The sequence below is a fragment of the Vipera berus genome (genome assembly GCF_964194415.1).
Source record: "Vipera berus genome assembly, chromosome: 12".
NCBI lineage: Eukaryota > Metazoa > Chordata > Lepidosauria > Squamata > Viperidae > Vipera > Vipera berus.
Window position 1 is genome coordinate 3,063,407 of NC_138215.1, and position 21,674 is coordinate 3,085,080.

The 21,674-nt window shown below is 50.3% G+C and overlaps 1 protein-coding gene across 1 annotated transcript; it reads right to left on the bottom strand.

Moving 5' to 3' along the window:
* Nucleotides 1-11: 11 nt before the first annotated feature.
* CTSH (cathepsin H) lies at nt 12-6,047 on the bottom strand. Its single transcript, XM_081337456.1, has 12 exons — nt 5,648-6,047; nt 5,429-5,460; nt 5,041-5,149; nt 4,856-4,926; nt 4,034-4,138; nt 3,767-3,853; nt 2,548-2,603; nt 2,346-2,427; nt 2,191-2,259; nt 1,828-1,934; nt 545-670; nt 12-157 (listed from the first exon to the last, which is right to left on the bottom strand). Exons 1-12 carry the CDS (start codon nt 5,754-5,756, stop codon nt 82-84), a joined length of 1,029 nt encoding a protein of 342 aa, XP_081193582.1. The 5' UTR covers nt 5,757-6,047; the 3' UTR covers nt 12-81.
* Nucleotides 6,048-21,674: the final 15,627 nt, after the last annotated feature.

The window sequence follows — 21,674 nt, forward strand, 5'->3', positions numbered from 1 at the left end:
ACCACACGTGCTCTGGGTTGGAAGCTTTTATTGCCGCCCGCGGCGCCCGCGCTGCTGCCGGGGCGGTGGAGGGCGCCGGCCTCAGAGGAGCGGGACCGGGAAGGAGGCGCAGTCGGCGAGGCCGCACATGTTCTTCCCGCGCTCGATGTTGAAGTACCTGCCGGGACAAAGAGTCTCATGCGCGGGAGCCCGTCGGAGCGGCCGCTTCCCTTCGCGGGGGTTTCCGACCCGAAGCGCCCCGCCCGCCGCAAAGGGGAGGGCGGCCCGCTCCCCCGGGAAGCCGCGGGACGAGCCCAGAGGCGGGTCCCAGGGAGCCGCGTCCCCTTCGGGTAGGCGAGTTTCTCGTGGGGACCGGCGCTCCCCGAGCCGAGGACGGGGCTTGTGCGAGTGCCGCTGAACTGCGGGGACCCGCGGCGGCTTCCCCTTTCGCCTCCCCCTCCCCGAGGACGACCCTGGCGGGCGGCCGGTGATCCGGAAAGGCCGGCGCCTTGCAAGGCCGCGGGAAGCCGCCGTCTACCCTCGCGCCCCGGGGGCAGCGCCTTACCCGTCCAGACCCCACGAGGGGCCCCACGAGTTTTTCACGATCCAGAAGGGAACGCCGTCCTCTTCCCCGTAGCCCACGGCCAGGACGGCGTGGTTCACTTTCTCCGGGCTTTTGTCGCAGTCCGTGCTGTGGGAAGAGACGGAGCAGCGGTTGGAGACCAGTCAGTCTGCCTTACCGGACGTTGTGCGAGTCATTGCTCCTTGGCCTCTTGGAGAAAAACTCACATTTGGAATAGTGGTTGACTGCAAACCACGTGTGAGCAGTGTAATGTGTGTGCAAAAAAGGCAAATGCAGCCTTAAGGTAAATCAACGTTTAATTTCTTGATCGTAGGAAGGCATTGTGTTTTTTTTCTGCACAGGAACTCAGGTCAGTGTTATGCCCAGTTTGGGGCGCCACATTTTTAGGGAACATTTTACAGGATAGCAAGTTAAGTAGGGGCTTGGGATTTATGAGAAAAAATGGAACTAAACACGCTGACTTTGAAAAAGAAGCCATGGGAGGGGCGAATTATCACTTTCAAGTAGCTGAAGCTGTGAAGACTTGTCCTGCTGTCCCAAAAGGCAATCAAGGCCAGTTGGTCTTCTGGTCACAGGCAGGTTCCGGATGCCTGTGAGGTGCTGAGGAAAAGGGCGGGCTGGCTGGGGGCCAGATGGCCACAGGACAGAGGTGCTCCCATCTGGGGTTTTGCACTTAGCAGGGCAGGGACTCAAGGGGTCTTCCAGCTAAAGGGTTTTCATTTGCACATGGTAGGTTACAGGCCGATCAAAGAAAGTGAAGTAACGGGACTGGAATAAAAACCAGCCAGTAATCGGCTCCTTTGAGCAAGGAGTGGAAAGCCAGGGCTGCACAATGCCTCAAAGGAGCAAGCGCAAAGCCTGAAACCAGCACTTTCCTTTAAAGGGGACCTGTTTCTAGCCACCCCTGCCCAACTGACTGTCTCCCAATTCAGCACGTGCCTGTTGAAGTGTGACGGGTGCCTAGGCGTTTTGGTGGGGATCTGAGGGGCCACGGAATGGGGGCCGTTCTTGAAGCTGACTGACAGGCATCTTAATTAATTTATATTTAGTATTTTTAATTCATTTTTAAATTCTCTAATTTTTTATTGCACTGATGTTCTCAATTTCATTTATCTTGATTTATGCACTTATTATATGTTTTATTGTGAGCCGCCCTGAGTCCTTCAGGAGATAGGGCGGGATATAAATCCCATCAATAAATAAATAAATAAATTGAGCAACATCCTCTTGGCACGAAGCAAACGGGTGCACCAGCAGGGACTCACCTGGTGTAAACCCCTTCCTGATAGTGTACAAAGTCCTCCTTCACTTCAAAGGCAATGCTCACTGGGTTGTATGTGCCCACCGCTTGCATCAGGCCGTGCTCATTGTACTGGAAAGAAAGAGGGCCGGCATTATCAGACTAGGGCCTCTGAGCATGTGCAGAAAGGGGACATGGCTTCCTGCCAGACCCAAGTGGGAAGCAGACCATATTCAAGTCTATTTTTTAAAAAGGGCAGTCAAGGCAGACTGCTGGGAGTGCCCTGGGCCTCCGCTTTGCGGGACGTGAGGTGAAGGTTGGTCCCCAAAGGGACAAAGGGCGTTTGGATGCTGCTTGGCCTCGAGGAGAGAGGCTGCAGGTTGCTTACCAGTGAAATGTTGACCACGTCTTTGATGAATGCCACTGCCTTCTGGGGCTGGAATTTGCAGGTGCCGTTCTGCACATAACCAAAGGAGCCTTTTTAGATGCAGCTTTGCAGAAAAGGCAACTTACCCACCTCGGATCACAGCCCCCCCCCAATACCTGGGCCCGATAAGGGTATGCCTCTTCATCCATGAGCCCCTTGTTGTACAGGATATATTCAAAAGCCTGGCTGGGAAGTCCCCTGCGAAGGAAAGGAAAGGCCTCACCAAGCGGCATTTTCAAGGCTGCCTGGGGTCTTGAGAGCAGAGGCTAAGGTGGAACTGGAATGATGGGGGGGGGGCTTCCTGAGGGCATCTCTTACCCATTGCAGCCAAAGTTGTTGAAGTTTTGAGCACAGTCAATCAGCTGCTGCTCCGCCTGGGAGAGGAGACATGTTAAATCAAGGCTGCCAGCCTCGGAAAGCCACACGCCGAGGGCCCTGTTCCAGCCTTCCTGCCCGTCTCTTGAGCAGCCGGCCTGGCCTTGCCTGGTGCCACTTTCTTTCTTGGAGACTGGGTGTCTCTGCACACGAGGGCCATTCCAGTCTCTGCCACTGTGCTTGGCACCTGAGGAGGCCTGCCCTCAAGTTACTTCTGTAGGGTCCGAGGGTGCCCAGAGGAGCCAGAGCGTGGCCCATGCCCGCCCTGATCAAACGAGCCCAGGATAGAAGCCCACATATACAGGTAACCTTCCCGGCCAGGCTGCTCTGCAATAGCTTGTGTCCCCCTTGCTCCTCGGCAGCCCCATTGATGGAGAGGGACTTGCAGGTTGAAGTCAAGTGGTGAAGGCACTGGGCAAGAAAGTGGGAGACAAGAGTTCTAGTCCCACTGTAGCCATGAAAAGTGGCTAGGTTACTTTGGACAAGTCTCTTTCTCAGCCCATCACAGCTCACAGGGTGGTTGTGGGGAAAGTAAAGGGAGGAGAGTGTGTTGGATACTTTTGCTGCCTTGAGTTATTTGTAAAAATAATAAATGCAGAATATAAATAAGGACAGTGATTTTTATATGTAAGGGTGTGTGTATATACATATGTTGTATCTAGCATGTTTGTGTAGACTTTTGAGAGCAGGCAAGAGAGTTTCATTTTTAATGGGTGCCAGTGGACCCACGGTAAAAAATAACAATAAAGATCTATCCATCCATCCGCTGGGACTCGGCCAGGGCTGCCTGCTCTCCCTGCCGCAAACGCAGGGCATGAAAGCCCCCACCCCGCCCCTCTGGCCTTGGCAGGAGAAGGCTGCGGTTTACCAGCCAGGGCTTTGGCCCCCAGTTAGCTGGTCCTTTGCAAGCCGCCTCCTGCCTGGAAGAAGGGGGGGGCATCTCTAAGAGGGCAGCACCAGGTGGGTCCTGCTGAGCTGCCCGTGAGACTGGAAGACTCCCCAGGAAGACGTGGAAGGGGGGGACTGTGGATTTCAGCCTGTGCTTAGGCTGATTTGTGTGGTTCTGACTTTATCCAATATAGGAGGCCCTGTACCAAATGGCCCTCATTCATACTTTGCCAAAATCTTTAACAAAGAGTGGAGTGCAAATGAACAGCCTCACCAAATTCAGTAGCTTCCCCGTTTTTATGGCAATGGCAGACTCCAAGCAGCCGGTGGTAGAAAAGGTCCAGCAGCTGCCACAGGGGCCCTGGGGGGGGGGGAGGAGAGGAGAGGCATGAGAAGATCCCATCAGCTGGAAGGGAAACCAGCTTCTTAGCAAGGGTCCTGGAAGGCCGGAGGGAAGCTTGCAAACCCCCCCCCCCACTTTAACCCCTGCTGGCTGCCCAGAGTGCCTTGTTGGGATGAATGGACTGAAGGAGCGAATTACCTGGTTTTTCACAGGGCTGACAAACCTTCCTTTCTTCCTCCAGTCGATGGCCCTCGGACAGGGCCCAGCGCTCCTGGGGAAGTTGCCCATGGTAGCAGAACAGTTCTGGAGGCAAGTGGGAAGCGGTCACTGGCCAGCGGATGAGACCCATCAGGCCAGCCTGAACAGACTATGGGGGGGGCACAGTCTGAGCATGCTCTGGATGGGCCCCTGGCCACCATTGCTAGCCTGCTTCTCATGGGTGGGGCCAAATAAAGGATTGGGGGGGGCTAATTCACTCGTGGCAGCCCTCCATACTGTAATGGGCCATCCCTGATGTAGGCCAACTGAGGCATATCTCTATCTGAACAAGGAAAACTGCAAGGGGCTGTGGTAGCTCGTGCAGGACCTACTTTCAATACAAAGGAAGAGGAATGACATTGTAAATGGGCAGATTCTGGAGAGGAACCTTCCCTTGTTGCTCTTCCATTCGTTTGGCTGTTTCCCCCTTTCACTTGTGGTGCTTCTCCCAAGCGTAGCTTCAGGAGAACAGTCAGATGCTAACCTCTAATGCAGGGGTGGGCTATGCCGGCTCAGGAATTCTGGGAGTTGAAGTCCACGAGTCATAAAAGCCAAGGTTCCTTACCCCTGCTCTAGTGCCTTATTTCTCAACCTGGCAACTTTAAAGACGCACGTGGACTTTAGCTCCCAAAATTCAGCTGCTAACCAGTTGGCTGGAGAATTCTTAAAGTTTCCAAGGTCAGTCTAGCTGATTGGGGTCTGGGTTACAATCAGACTAAGGCCGCTTCTGCCGACTTCCTTATCCGGCCCAGGTGGCTTTACCTGGGGTTCTTGCCAGAGATACGTCTTCCTGAATTCAGCGAAGGTCATATCCGAGAACTGGTTCAAGCCCACTGAAGAGAGAGACGGAGGCGGCCGTCAGGAGGGGCTCCAACCCGGGGGGGGGGGGAGCGCTTTTCTTAGCAGCCAAAGGGAAACCGGCGGGGGGGGTTGAGCAGCGCCCCTACTTCGAAAGCTATAGTTGCCCGCGTTGTGCTTGTCGATCTTCTGCTTGTTGTCCAGGAAGATCTGCATCCGGTGCCGGAACTCCCCCTCGGAGCGGTACGCCCGCCGGTGCTGCAGCGCCGAAGAGAAAGCGAAAGCGAGGCGAGGATTCGCGGGGGGGGGCGCTCCTGGGAAAGGCCTCCAGGCTGGGATTCCCCCGCCCGACCCGCGGCTGGGAAGGCGGCGCTCCCGGCCTCTTGCCAGGCTCCCCCCTCCCCAATCCCCCCCTGGCCGCGCGTGCGGCGGGGCGAAGGGCGCCTCTCCGGGGCTGCTGGGCAGCCGAGCGGTTGCTGCGCTCGGAGGCGGCCGGTCCCCCGTCGCCCCTGCCCAGCGGCGCGGGGGGCTGCTTACCCGCGAGGCCCACGCCTTGAAGAGCTGCTCGCCTGCGGGAGGAAAAGTGCCGGTCGGGAGCGGGCCGGGCGCGGCCCCTTCTGGGAAGCGGGACGGCCGGCGGCGGGGCAGGCATCGGGCCTCTCCGCCCGGGAGCCGGCGCTGCCTCCCCTCCCTTCGGCCGCCGCCGAACCCCGCCCCGCCCTGCGCCGGAGGGCCAGCTGCCCCCGCCGCCCGTACCTGTGGCGGAGTCGCGGCGGCTGCTGGCGCCGGCGGCGCAGAGGCAGAGTCCCAGCCCGAAGCAGAGCAGCGCCGGCGGCGTCAAGAGCGGCAGCGCCCGCGGGGCCATCCTGGGCGCGGGACGGACGGGCGGGCGGCGAGCGGGGCACCTCTAGCTGTGCGCTGGAGCGGCGCTCCTCGGAAGTGGCGGCGAGGCTGGGCGGCTGCTCGGGCAGCCAGAGGCGCGGGGAGGCCCGGGCGCTGCCTCCACCCCTTCCTGTGGCCACCGGCCGCGGGCGGCTCCCTCCCTGGGCGGCGCCGGCGGGCCAATGGAGCCGCGCTGGGTCGCCTTCGCCGGGGCCCCTGGCCGGAAAGCGAAACTCCCGTGGGCCTGGCTGGTGAAGCGACGCCGCCTGTCCCGAGGGGAGGAGGGCTCAAAGCCCCGCACGCGGCCGCGACCCCCGCCTGGCAGGGCCCGGAGAGACCCCGGGAGGCCGGAGTGCCGCAGGTCCGGGTGGGAGAGCCCGGAGGAGGCGCCAGCTGGGTGGGAAACGCCGAGGCTCCGGATCTCCTCGCAGGAGGACGAACTTGAAGTGAGGAATAACTACGGAGACTCCCAGTTACGGTTGTCCCAAAGGTGCTTTTCCAAAAGGCAGCTAGAAGTTCTGGAGCTGAACCAGCTTCTGGGATGAAAAGCAAAACGTTCCTAAAGAAAAAAACCCAGCAGTCCGGGTGCCGTTTGAAAAGCACATTTGAGCTAAGGCAGGGGTCTTCAAACTTGGACCTTTTTTGACTTGTGGTCTATGTTGCATGGGAGAAGGCCATGGTGAGCCACTCCTGGATCTTTATCAAGGAAAACAGATGGAAGATATAAAAAGATCGAGGGTGCAGTGATGGCTTCTCTGGTCATATGCTCCCCCCCCCCAGATGCCGTGCAAGACCTGAGGATTTTTCAGGGTGCTAATGGTGTTTGCAACATGGCTCAGTTAAAGCCTTCAGGGTGACTAATTGCTGATGATGCCACACAGGAAAAGATCTGAAAGTGCAAAGACAGAATTACAAGGGAACAAGAAACAGGAACACGGGGAGGCTCAACCCTCAGAAAGATGAAATGAAACTACTGTAAATTGCCATACTTAAAAGGTAAAGGTTCCCCCGCACATGCGTGCTAGTCGTTTCCGACTCTAGGGGCCGGTGCTCATCTCCGTTTCAAAGCCGAAGAGCCAGCGCTTGTCCGAGGACGTCTCTGTGGTCATGTGGCCGGCATGACTAGATGCCAAAGGCGCACGGAACGCTGTTACCTTCCCACCGGAGTGGTCCCTATTTTTCTACTTGCCTTTTTACGTGCTTTCGAACTGCTAGGTTGGCAGAAGCTGGGACGAGTAACAGGCGCTCACTCTGTTACGCGGCACTCGGGATTCGACCTGCCAAAGTGCCGACCATCTGATCGACAAGCTCAGCGTCCTAACCTGGTGCTATACTTAGCACCAGGGAAATGAGATGAGTGGTTACTTTCTGTCAGACTACTCAGAGTGGGGGAAAAAACAAAGTGTTTTGATTATTTGACCAATTTTATTAAAAGGCTCTTGTGACTATAGAGGGAAGGGACCTTGGAGATCTTCTAGTCCAAACCCCTGCTCAGTCCAAATGGGGCTTCCACAAAGACGAGGGGGTTGACTTATTTTCCAAAGCACCAGAAGGCAAGACAAGAAACAGTGGATGGAAACTAAACAAGGAGAGAAGCAACCTGGAATTAAGGAGAAACTTTCTAACAGGGAGGACAATCAACCAGTGGAACAGCTTACCTCCAGAAGTTGTAGGTGCTTCATAACTAGAGGTTTTTAAGAAGAGACTGGACAGTCACTTGTCTGAAATGGTATAGAGACTCCTGCTTGAGCAGGGGGCTGGACTAGAAGACCTCCAAGGTCCCTTCCAGCTCTGATTCTGATTCTAAAATGGCTACCAGTCACTTCTAAAAACCCTCCAGTGATGGAGCACCCACAACTCCAGGAAACGCTGATTAATCAATCGATTAATTGTTCTCACTGTCAGGAGAACAGTGGTTGGATTGCTCTTGAACAAGAATTGCCTTGCAGTGAGATGGGCAGCAATCAGATTTAATAAATAAATAAATAGCAAGCTCTCCCCCCCCCATTGCTTCTTGTCCTGCTCTTGGGAGCTTTGGAGAATAAGCCAATCCCCTCTTCTGCAGGAGAGCCCCTCAAATACCGGGAGACGGTTAGGTCCTCTCTAAGCCGCCTCTTTGATGGGCGACCTTTCGTCAGCTGTTTAGAAGGGGTGAAATCTCTTGTGATGCAGAAGAAAAGGGGTGGTTGACTTTTACAATCAGATTCAGTCTAAAATTGACCAAACAGGCAAACAGTGTGAGTGGGTTGAGTTGGTTCTGGCTGCAGATCAGAATGCCAAAGCTGAGTAGAGGAACGGGGACAATGTTGTTGGCCTGTGTGGCCTTGAAAGCGGCAACAAAGCGGAATGACTTACCTGTCATGCTATCTCAGAGAGCATTTCAATGATATTATAGGCCTTCAACAGTCAAAATGACATACATATAGACATACAAGTACATACATGAATACCAGAATATCTCCATCCACCCAGTTCCTCTTTCCTTGAACAAGTCATTTTTTTAACAATTAAAGCTTTATTTAGTAATAATGCAGCATTTACAGGTAGCTCTCGACAGCTGATTTGGTGACCAAAGCTACAGTGGCACTGAAAAAAGTGACTTATGACCGTTTTTCACACTTATGACCGTTGCAGCATCCCCGTGGTCACATGATCAAAATTCAGATGCTTGGCTACTGGCTCACATTTATGATGGTCGTAGTGTCCCAGGGTCACGTAATCATCTTTGGCGACCTTCTGACAAGCGAATTCATTGGGGAAGTCAGATTGGCTTAGCAACCTTGTTATTAATTTAACAATTGCAGTGATTCTATGGCAGGAAAAGTGGGGCAAAATTCACTTAACAAATATCTCACTTAACAACAAAATAATTGTATACCAATTGTTTTAACTTGGGCAATCATTTAATCTTTTTTTAATGTTTGTATTTAGTATTCTACTCTGCCCTGTGAACCGCCCTGAGTCCTCAGGGAGAAGGGCGGTATAGAAATATTATTAAAATTAAAATTAAATTAAAAATTAAATTAAAAAGGTTGGGCTCAATTGTGGTTGTAAGTCGAGGATGACCTGTATAGCTAAATAGATAAGCATTCATTTCCTTCTTTTGATAAGAAGAATAACAGTGCTTTGTGCTTGTTTTCAGGTTTTTTTAATCTTATACTTTTATTTAAAAGAAAGGTATATCTTTGGAAAACTTGTTATGTAGGAATGAACAATGAATGAGGTTATAAAATTATTGCTCAATAGAACATTAGCAAAAGATGCCATGCAGAGTGCATTGTTTTTATGACAGAAAAATACTAAATTTTAAACTTAATGCCAAAGCCTCCAGTACATCATTGTTTATAAGTCAGCAATAAAGTAAATGTTCTCTTCTTTTTGCTCAAAGAAGTCAATTTACCCATCTCAATGCTTTTATCATCCCCACTGAGTGCTCTTCCACTGTGGGTCATGCAGAATCGTTCCACCTTTATGCATACTGATAGCCCCCACCTTATGGCCAGTTTTTTAACAACTGCCTGCAATCACAATGTTGCAGAACATGTGCTTCATGGCCCGTAAAGCACTTCCAACCATGGTGGTAAAAACCTTGCCAGATTCCGTGGTCACGTGACTTCCTTTTGGGCACGGGACAACCTGTTTGCAGTTGCTTGCCAAGTGCCCTGTGATCCTCTGACTGTCGTTTGCCGTCTTCTCCACAGGCATTAATTCTTCAAGAGGGATAATATTTAACTTTCACAAAAGAAATTATAGACCCATGTCATTATTGACTAGTGATGATAAGTTATTCACAACTATTTTAGCAAAGAGATGTAGGAAAAATGTAAGAATTTATTCATGAAGGGCATGGCGCCAAGAAGAGGCTCTTGGGTTTTCTTTTAAAATTTTTTGAAGGGTTAGGGAGGGGGGAGGGTCAGGCCCAGCAAATCGAGGGGAAGATCCCACCGGACCTGTCTCAGCCTAAGTTGGCCAATGGTCGCGGCAATATGAGGGCCATGGAGAGTCTTGTAAACCAGGGGGATGGGACAGGGATACCGATCCCCACAGTAATTGGGAATGGCAGCAGATGGAGGAGCAGAGGGTCATATCGTATTCTGAGATCACGCCCACGCTATCTTCTTGCTGTGGCGCGCTCTGACCCTCTGGCTCCCGCTTGCTGCCCTGGGGAAGAAGGAGGTCTGACTCCTGAGCTTAGGCTGATCTATTTTAATGCCAGGTCTGTTGTGAATAAAGCTCCCCTCATCCATGACTTGATCGAGGAGGAAGGCGCAGACCTGGCATGCATCACGGAAACCTGGCTGGGCCCAGAGGGAGGGGTCCCTCTGACTGATTTATCCCCCCCAGGTTTCCGTGTGCTACATCAACCTCGAGCTCAGGGTAGGGGAGGTGGCGTGGCGATCGTTATCAGAGAGACCCTCCATCCGCGGGAGGCCACTGCCCCTCAGATAGACGGATGTGAATCCCTCCTCTTAAGGTGGGGTCCTGGTGGTCAGTTGGGCCTACTTCTGGTATACCTCTCTCCAAGCTGCACAGCAACGGTTCTACCCAAGCTACCTGACGCCATCTCAGGATTGGCGGTCGAATTTCCAAAGCTTATGGTACTGGGAGATTTTAATCTACCTTCCCTGGGCAGTGCATCAGAAGTGGCCCGAGAGTTCATGGCCTCCATGACGGCCATGGACCTTACTCAAATTACTCAGGACCCAACTCACGAGGGAGGAAACATGCCGGATCTAATTTTTGTCTCTGGGCAGTGGCTAAATGGGCTGGGTGGGGTTACTCCAACATCACAACCCCTTTCATGGACAGACCACTACCTCCTGCGGTTGGGCCTCCGTCACGTCACCCCCCGATGTCAGGAAGCGGAACCGACCAGGTGGTTCCGCCCCAGGCGCCTGATGGACCCAGATAAATTCCAGATGGCGCTTGGACCGATTCCCACCTCCCTCTCCCACAACCCGGTCGAGTCCTTAGTTAATGCCTGGCAACAGGCTGCTTCGGAGGCGCTCGACCGCGTTGTCCCTTTGCGGCCTCTGACCCGGCGCAAGTCCCGACTCGCTCCTTGGTTCTCCAAGGACCTGCGGGAGATGAAGCGCCAGAGAAGGGGCCTAGAGAGCATTTGGAGAGCCAGTCGGTCCGAGTCTGACCGAACACAGTTAAGATCCTTTTCTAGATCCTATCTTGTGGCAATGAGGGTGGCAAAGCGCGCCTACTTCTCCACCCTCATTGCGTCCGCAGATAATCGCCCGGCCGCCCTATTTAGAGTGGTCCGCTCCCTTTTAAGTCAAGAGACGGGAGAGGACCCCCTACATGGACGGGCTGAGGAATTTAGTAAATATCTGGTGGACAAAATTGCTCAGATTCGGGCTGGTCTGGACTCTGACTGGGCAGTATCTAACGAGAGGAAAACGATGAAGTTGGCCAAGTACATTTGGGAAGAGTTTGATCCTGTGACTCCGGATGAAGTGGACAAGATCATGGGGAAACTAAGTGCCGCCACATGTTTGTTGGACCCGTGTCCCTCCTGGCTAGTCTATGCTTCTCGGGAGGTTACACGAGGCTGGCTCCTAGCAGTTATCAATGCCTCACTGAGTGAAGGGTACTTCCCTGCTGCCTTGAAAGAGGCGGTGGTAAGGCCCCTCCTCAAGAAACCGGCACTGGACCCAGCTGTTTTAAACAACTTCCGTCCTGTCTCCAACCTTCGCTTCCTTGCGAAGGTCGTTGAGAGCGTGGTGGCACGACAGCTCCCTTTGAACCTGGAGGAAGCTGAATATCTAGATCCGTACCAATCGGGTTTCAGACCGGGGCACAGCACGGAGACGGCACTGGTCGCGCTGGTGAATGATCTCTGGCGGGCCCGAGATAGAGGTTATTCTTCTGTCCTGGTCCTATTAGATCTATCAGCGGCTTTTGATACCATCGACCATGGTATCTTACTGCGTCGTCTTGAGGGGCTGGGAGTGGGAGGCACCGTTCTGCGTTGGTTCTCCTCCTACCTCTCGGACCGTTCGCAGACGGTGTTGGCAGGAGGGCAGAGGTCAAGCCCTAGGCCTCTTAATTGTGGAGTGCCTCAGGGTTCGGTGCTCTCGCCCCTCCTGTTCAACATCTATATGAAGCCGCTGGGAGAGATCATCCGTAGCTTCGGGGTGAAATATCATCAATATGCTGATGATACCCAGCTATTCATCTCCACCCCGAACCAACCCAGTGATGCCCTCGATGTGATGTCCCGTTGTCTGGAAGCGGTACAGATTTGGATGGGAGAAAACAGGCTTCGACTCAACCCGGCCAAGACTGAGTGGCTGTACATACCGTCATCTCGTTTAGTCCAAGAGGTTCCATCTCTGACTATAGGAGGAGAGATGTTACCTCCCATTGATAAAGCACGCAATCTGGGCATCCTCCTAGATTCACGACTCAGTTTTGAAGATCACATTGAAACCGTGGCTAGGGGGGCATTTGCCCAGATTCGTCTTATATACCAATTACGCCCCTTTTTGGACCGAGATGCCCTACGTACAGTCACCCACGCACTCGTTACCTCCCGTATTGATTACTGTAATGCTCTCTACATGGGGCTGCCCTTAAAGACCACCCGGAGGCTTCAGCTGGTGCAGAATGCAGCTGCGCGGGTTGTGATGGGAGCTTCCCGATACTCCCATATTACACCCCTCCTGCGGGAGCTGCATTGGCTACCAGTTGCCCTCCGGGTAAGATTTAAGGTGCTGGTACTTACCTTTAAAGCCCTACATGGCTTAGGTCCGGGATACTTGCAGGACCATCTGCTGCCGGGAACAAATTCCCATCGTCCAGTACGCTCACACAGAGAAGGCCTCCTCAGGGTACCGTCAGCTAGGCAATGTCGGCTGGCGACCCCCAGGGGGAGGGCCTTCTCTGTGGGAGCACCAACCCTATGGAATCAGCTCCCCCCTGAGCTTCGGATAGCCCAAAACCTCCAATCCTTTCGCCGCGGCCTCAAAACACACCTGTTCCACCAAGCTGACCTAGACTGACAGGCATCTTAATTAATTTATATTTAGTTTTTTTAATTCATTTTTAAATTCTCTAATTTTTTATTGCACTGATGTTCTCAATTTCATTTATCTTGATTTATGCACTTATTATATGTTTTATTGTGAGCCGCCCTGAGTCCTTCAGGAGATAGGGCGGGATATAAATCCCATCAATAAATAAATAAATAATGAAAAACAAGCTGCATTAATTATTTTAGATGCAGAGAATGGCTTTGATCATTTAAATTGGCCTATTTAAAATTTTGGAAGACATGAGCCTTGGTGGAGCAGTGGGCTAATGCCTCCTTAAGTAACACCAGCTGCCTGCAATTAGTGCAGGTTCGCATCCCACCAGGCTCAAGGTTGACTCAGCCTTCCATCCTTCTGAGGTAGGTAAAATGAGGACCCAGATTGTTGGGGGCAATTAAGCTGACTTTGTAATAAATGCCGCTTGGGGTGTGGGTGAAAGCCCTAATAAGCAGGCATATACATAGAATGAAGGCTACTGCTAAGCTTGTAAGCTGCCCTGAGGTTTCGGAGAAGGGCGGGATATAAATGGAATTAAAATAAATAAATAAATAAATAAATAAATAAATAAATGAAGGAATTTTATAAAATGGGTTAAATCAATGTATATCTCAGAGAAAGCACAAATTACTGTTAATGGAGAGTTAACATTTTGCGACACAAAGGGGAACAATCATCCATCATGTCATACACATGTCTCAGAAGGGGACGTGCACTAAGAAAAATCTGCTAGATTTAGGAGCCAGGAAAAGTGGCTCCAGGATGGCCCAATTTGATGAGCGTTTGACTACAAAGGTGGAAATTGACCTGGCTTGATGACTTGAGGAAGTTAACTTAAAAAGAGACTCCATTGGTCAGATATACCTCCAAATACGCTGCTGCATGTTTGTTGAAACTATCGCCCGTTGCATGCCGAGCCCTGCTGACATCACATGGTGAACACAGAAATCAAATTGATTCTATCATTGGCCCAAAGGAAGTAGAAGAGCTCGGTTAGAAGAGCAAAGAGATGGCCAGGTGCTGACTGCAAAATGTATCACAAGCTGCTCACGTTCAAGTTCCAAATCAAGCTAAAGCTGCAGAAGAAAGCCAATCGGTTCCACAGTATGATAATAATAACTAGAGGTTTATTAAACTTGTGTGTTGTCTGACAATACAGCAAAGGAATTAACAACAAAACCTATGAACCATAATAAGATGCCTGATGTGAGAGAGCAGGTGGAATGATGTGAGGGGGCCTTGCACTCCCTTACCAAAGGCCTGGTGAAGAGCGTCTGTGTCTAGCTATCATTTTCAAGGAGAACATCAGGAATTGGTTTAAAGTCCTGAAACTTACTCATAGAGAACCAGAGGATGTGTGAATGAAATCAAAGCATTGGTTAAGGATGAAAGTGAAAAGAGAATGTCAAAGATGAAGAAATGGAAGAAAACAAACTGGATATCAGAACAAATGGTGGAAATTGCCAAGGAGGAAAAAGAAGCCAGTACCAAGTAAGACAACAGTCTCAGGGAGGAACTGCACAAAGAATTTCAGAGAGTTGTTAGAAGAGGCAAGAAACAGAACCACAACTTCTGCAAAGATATTAAAAATGAAAACAGTTTCAGAAAACAAGGTTTTCCAAAAGAATTGTGAACTCGGGAGATTCCACCCTCACTTTGGTACATTACAGCAGTACATTTTCAAACTCTTCCATGGAATCCTTGATATAAGTCCCCGAGGGAATAAAAATTGACAGTAACTGCATCTCTCAGAGGCTAACAACAAAAGCCCTTAAGATACCACTCTGCAAATCACCCCAGAATCAACAGGGGAGAAGGCTGTCAAGTAGCTGCCGAATGCCCAAGAACACCCCCCCGATCCCTGGACTCCCCCAAGGAAGATCCGAGGCAGAACTGGTAACTTGTGGCCCCTCAAGGAGCTGCACAAAATGTAGCACAAGGTGAGGCCGACGGTGTTTTGGAGCCTGTATACATGGCTCCTTCTCGGAACAGCACAGCACAGGCAAATGAGTTTGGGTGAGATGGTGGGCAGTCCTCAGGTTCACCCTAAAGCACACACAGGAATGACGGGCCCTAGCATGAAGTTACCTAGCATGAAGACAATTATCCATGCAATAAATGTGGTAAGATTTAAAAGCATTCCAGCCAAGTGGAGATTATAAATCCAATTGTATTCAGGTCCAAAGACTTACAAAATGTGGTGGGCGCCATAATTTTTGCAAAAATATACTAAAGATAATTGAGTCAATGTTCAGGGTTGGAAGGCACAGGTATGAGCTTCCAAGTTGGAAACTGGAAGAAAATTATTTTTAAATTGGGATAAATCCGCTTAGGTTAGGGAGATGTTATCAGCATATCTGTCAGAGACCCCTTCATTATGTCTTTTTGGGGCTCTGCCATTCTAGCGGGAGCAGGGAAGCTTTTCTCAGTTGGGAGGGGGGCTTGTGAATGTATTTCCTCTGCTTTGTTCTTTCTCAACTTTGATGTATCTCTTTGGGTATGAAAAGAGGAAAGGAATGTGCCAGGGGCCATCTGCCTTATCCCCACTCTGTTGTGAGATCAAGTGAAGTACCTGGGAACAGTCCCTTATCAGCTCTGGTTCCCATAACAACTTCGCACCTGTGGATTGGCTGGATGCGAACTGGGCAGTTGGACTCTGGGATGGGGTTATGTGGAACAAAGGTTTTAATGTAGCAATTCATGTGGAAAAACTTTACATCTTGCTTCGCTCTCTTGCTATCACTAACTCTCAATAAAAGTTCCTTTTGAGACAATGCATGATTTAAGAGTTCTGCTTCCTTGGGAGGAGTAGTTGAAGCAGGACTTTACGATATCACCTTATCAGATCAAAAGGCTGGTTTTGAGGCAGGGCTTCCCTGCCCTGTAAATAAAAGAATTTTGTACAATTCACCAATTCTGACAAAACTGAAACATGATGATGATGATGATGACATCCATTCCATCGTGTTCAACTCCCTTTGGCCATCTGCAGTTGCACTCTGGCTGGACCCCACTGGCCTTCCTGAGTTCTTTCATCACCTGCTTGGTAGAAAGTTCCTCCTGTCATGGTTTATACATAAGAGCAGGGGGTCTTCAAACTTGGCCCTTTTATGACTTGTGGACTTCAACTCCCAGAATTCCTCAGCCAACTGTAATGAGACAAATGTAGGGGGAAGGCATGAAACTAGGTAGTCCTTTACCAATCTCTCAAAACACTTCATCATAATGGAAGTGAGTGCAACTAGATGGTAATCATTAAGGCATGTGATTTTAGTTTTTTTGGACACTGGTACAATGATTGCAGTTTTACAATGTGATGGAACCATGGTCTGATGCAATGAAAGATTGAAGATGTCTTTGAGAACTGGCCAGCTGGTTACCACACTCCTTAAGTACTCCCCAGGGATGTTATCAGGACCTGCAGCTTACCGAATGTTGACTTTCTATAGGACCTTCCAAACAGCAGTTGTATCAAATCTGAGCACCTGCTCATCAGGAAGGGGAACAGCCCCTCTAGCCACCACTTCCTACCACCGGCCTGTATTGAAACCAAACGAGGGGCAAGCAGCAGAAGGTAACGCTGCAGGACTGAAATGGTAGGCAGAGGAGGAGGCCGTTGGCGAGCAGGTAATCTGTGGGGTGGAGCGGGGTGGGGTGGCAGGGACTGAAGAAAGCCCCTCCAACAGTGGACATGGCTGATGCGCAGCAGCAGCAGAGGCCTTTCGCCATCATTCTCCCCCCGGCTCCGAAACAGCAGAGGGGGACCGGGTAAGGTGACCTAGCCTTCCCCGCCCATCCTCCATAGTGTGGCAGTTCGGCTTGGGAGGGGAGTGAAAACAGAGGCGGGAGGACAGCTGGGTCATTGAACGGGCAGGGGGAGGTCACCAAGCGGGAAGTGGCCTGCCTGTGGGAACCCTGATATGTGCAAGTGCGAGATGCCTGAGACCACACACACACACAGACACAGGTTCTTAACTGGGGCTTATTTTTAAGGTAGGGCTTATATTAGACAAAGGCTAAAAAATCATGCTAGTGTTTATTTTCTGGTTGGGTATTATTTTCGGGAAAACTGTCACTTCTCCTTTGGTTGATGCTACCCCTGTCAATGCAGACTGGGAATGCATTGGATTTTTTGGCAGCTGCAGCACACAGCTGGCTCATATTTCAGTGATGTCCACTAGGACTACAAGATCCCTCTCGTAATTGAATCAGGTAACATCTATTCTATACTGTACTGCATTCTATTCTATACCATACTGCATTTGTTTTTTCTTGCCTAAGTGTAAAGCCTTACTTTTTTCACCACAGGAAATCAAACAGGAGATCAGACAGATTCTTAACCAACTTAGCTGACAACTGTCACCCAAAAGATAGAGGAGGGAACTAGAGAAAAATCTATATTGGAACTAATTCTTACTAATAAAGAAGAAGTGATAGAGGGAATTGAAATTGCCAGAACCTTTCGCAAAAGTGACCACGTCATACTGGAATTCAATATAATGGAAACACAGGCAATAGAAAATAATCCAACCAGTGTCTTGAACTTCAAAAGAGCTGACTTTAACAAACTCAGAGAAAGCCTAAGAAAAATTCCATGGATGAAAATCCTAAAGGGGAAAACAACTCAAGAAACATGGGAAACTCTGAAAAATGAGATTATAAAAGCCCAGTCTAGCACAATACCACTGAAAAAGAAAAACAAGAAATCCAAAAAGAAACCAGCATGTCTGCACAAAGATCTCTCTGACAAACTAAAAGACAAAAAGGACAAGTACAAAAAATGTAAAGAGGGACACATAACTAAGGCCGATTAGCAGCAGACAGAATACGCAAAGATGAAGTCAGGAAAGCAAAGGCTCAGAATGAACAAAGACTTGCAACAAAAGTCAAAGATTTAAAAAGTTTCTTTCAACATATAAATAACAAGAAAAAAGTCAAGGAAACAGTAGGTCCAGTTAAGAGAGATGATGGCAAAGAGGTAACTCATTCTTTACATCGGTCTTCACACAAAAAGAAACTATAGACCAACCTACCAAAAACATAACTGTAAAAGATGGACTAGAAATAAAAATTAATATAAGCAAGAAAATGGTAAGAGATCACCTGTGTAACCTTGATGAAATCATAGGGACCTGACAGATTACATCCCAGAGTTCTGAAGGAGCTGGCAGATGTTATCTCAGAATCATTGTATCATATCTTTCAAAAATCCTGGAACACTGGGGAACTACCAGAGGATTGGAAAAGAGCTGATGTAGTTCCTATCTTCTAAAAAAAAAGGAGTGGGGGGGAGAAACAGATCCAGGAAACTACAGACCAATCATCAATACCTGGGAAGATACTGGGGAAAATAATCAAAATAATAATAATAAAAAAGAATGGCTGCAGGATTTGGGTTTGGCTAGTCTGAGAAAAAAAGGACTAGCGGGGACATGACAGCAGTCTTCCAATATTCGAGGGGCTTCCACAAAGAAGAGGAGGGTCAACCTATTCTCCAAAGCACCTGAAGGCAGGACAAGAAACAATGGATGGCAACCTGGAAGTAAGGAGAAGAAGCTTCCTAACAGTGAAGACAATTAACCAGCGGAACAGCTTGCCTCCAGAGGTTGTGGGTGCTTCCTCACTGGAGGCTTTTAAGAAGAGTCCGGACAGCCACTTGTCTGAAATGGTATAGTTTCTCCTGCATGAGCAGGGGGCTGGACTAGAAGACCTCCAAGGTCCCTTCCAGCTCTATTCTGATTGATTGATTGACTGAATATCCTGTTTGCTGTGTTGGACTTGATGCTTTGACTTTAGTCCTATGAGTTGGGCTCCTTCTCCCTCCTGTTTTATTTTAAATTGCTTTGGGTGAGCTGAGCTGGTTGCTTCCCCAACACGTTTTGGGGAGCCTCCGTGATGGCGGGCGGCCTGGCGGTTAACTGAAGAGCCGTTTGTTTTGGTGTCGGAACTGAAGTCCCAGCTAGTTTTTCGGGGGGCGGCAGGAGAGCCCTCGGCGCCTCTGGGAGGGCGCGGCCAATTGCAGCCTCTTGGCCTGGGAAACAGCGCCGCCTCTTCCCCGAGAAGGCCTTCGGGCTGCGCGAAAGCCTTGCGCTTCCCGCAGAAAACTGCGGAGAGGCGGCCGGTCAGGCGGGCTTCCCGGAGGGCTCTTCCCCCGAGACCCTCCGCCTGCCTGCTGCTCGGCGGCAGCCCCTCAGAGCGGCGCAGCCGTTCGCAGGGAAGAGCCCCTCCGCCGCCCCGGGGCCCAAGAGGGGGGTCGGGAGGGTCCCCCGCTTCCTGCCTCGCTGCGGGGAGAGCCGGGCTGCCTGCCTGGACCGTCGCCGCCTCAGGAAGCGCGTGGCTGCCGGATCCGCGCAGTCGGCCAAGGCCGAGCGGCGTTTCTAACGGCACCGGGGTAACCTGCGTCCTTAGCAGCCTCGGGACGTTTGGACGCTCGCCCCGCTTCCCTCGTGGATGCCCGCTTCGGCTTTTCTCTCCGCCTCGTATCGCGCGCCTTCCTCGCCCTCGTTCGCAAGACCGTCGGACAGCTGTACGTTCAGGACGGGAGTCCAGCTGGGGGCAGCAATGCCGCCCCATCCCTCTAAATCTGCAAATCCTTCCATCGGGAGGAGGGCGAGGCGCCAGGTCTCCTGAGCCGGAATTTGAACACGGACAATGGCGCCTCTCGGATCCCGTCAAGGGATCATTTTGCTCCGCAATTTTGCCTTTTCTGTCAAGCCAGCAAAAACCCAACCTTTTTTAAAAAAAAAATCATTATAATCAGTGCGGACCAAAGCTGTAGCGCCCCTCCCGCGGTGCCTTCCTTTCCCGCGCAGACCCCCGAAGCGCCCCTTTCAGCATTCTTGCTCTCCGCTCTTATCCCAATTAATGTCATCCCTCGTTTTCTGAATTCCAGCCAACGCCTTTCTAGCCATTTTCACGCCGCTGCCAAAGTCCTCGTTTTGTTCCCTCGGCTGCAAAGATTTGTCCCCAGCCATCCCAAAGCCCCCTCCCCCGCAGCATATCCATGCCACGCGGTTGAGCCTTTGCCGGGTCCCAACTAGGGCTCGATGGATCCGTTTCACCTTTTTTGACCTGCTCCTATTAATTTGGTCTGTCCGATTACTTTGGCCACCTCATGAGAAGGAAGGACTCACTGGAGAAGAGCCTAATGCTGGGAAAGGTTGAGGGCAAGAGAAGAAGGTGACGACAGAGAAGGAGGTGGCTGGATGGAGTCACTGAAGCAGGAGGCGTGAGCTTAAATGGACTCCAGAAGATGGTAGAGGACAGGAAGGCCTGGAGGAACGTTGTCCATGGGGTCGCGATGGGTCGGACACGATTTCCCAACTAGCAACAACAACATCCGATTATTTATAGCATTGAACTTAATTTTGGTTTGGACCTCAATTTATAAAGAGAGGGAACTGTATCCTCCTTAAACCTTCACCATAATTCCTTTGCATTTTTCACCTGTTTAATCTTAACCATCGGGCAAAACCTAAGGGGGGATGGGGGTGGCAGTTGTCCTCCGAAAATCTCTGGTGCTTTCAGGGCTGCTTCTCTGCAAGTTGTGGGTTGTGAGATCCTGTTCATTACATTAGGCTGCAGGGATCGACTGTCATTGGCTGCTATTGCACAAGCCTCCCTGTTGTGTCACAACCTTCTTACCGTTTCTGGGTTGGCAACAGAGTTCCCCTCTTGAGGGGGGGAAGTGTCCTTGGAAGAGGTGTCTGAGGGGAGCCAGGTGTTCATGGCCACCATGACAGCCATGGGCCTTTCCCAGGTCATCAGGGCCCCACATGTGGTGGGGGTTCTCTTTGAGTGGTGGTAATATGCTCCGGAATTGGGGGAGTCTGTGGCTCCCCGCCATGGTCAGATCATGCCCTGGTGGGCCTGGGATTCTCAGGCGCTGCCCACTTCAAGGACCTAGTGCTCAGTGAGTTTTGCCAACCATTCCTCCATGTTAACGCTTTCTAAACTGAACAAGCAGTTGGGAAAAAGATATGGAAGATGATTTAAATATGCATTTCAATATATGATTATTATATGCACAGAAATGGAAAGAGTTCTGGCTTCAGTTGAATATTGTTTATTAAAGTGTGCATTTGAATCCAAAAAATTTTTAGATTTTTTTTACATGTCCCTTCATGTTCTCATTTACAACATACATTTGAAACACCTTCAATACATTCCATATACTTTATATAAAGAGCCATGGTGGCGCAGTGGTTAGAATGCACTATTGCAGGCTGACTGCTCACTGCCAGCAGTTTGATCCTAACCAGGTCAAGGTTGACTCGGCCTTCCATCCTTCTGAGGTCAGTAAAATGAAGACTTAGATTGTAGGGGCAATATGTTGACTCTGTAAATTGCTTAGAGAGGGCTATAAAGCACTATTAAAACAGTATAAGTTCTATTGCTATCGCTATTTGTAGTCAATTTTTAGGGCAAGATTTTAGAAAAATCAATACCTGTAGCACCCAACATGGAATCATCTCCAATGTGTTGTATCTATTGTGGCTCCTTTGTCATTGTCACTTCCATTTATATTTCCTCCAATTCTTCAAATTTCCCCCCAAAATCTTTGCTTTCTACATAGAATTTGGTCTGAATCTCTAATATTTAAAAAGTAGAAATCACTCCTTCCAAATCCCATCTAAATGGACCCTTCCTCAGTTCAAGGGTTTCTGCCAGAAAAAGATGCTCTTTTCTCCTAGTATTTTAATCAGAATTTCCTTACGTACAATTACCTCTCGTTTTATCAATCTCAATCAAGTGCTGAAATGCTGCAAGATGTCTTCTTGACAAAGTACACAAAGACATCCCTTGGAACATTTCTTAATTTTGCAAATTATGTAAAGGTTTCATCCTAGAAACCTTATCAG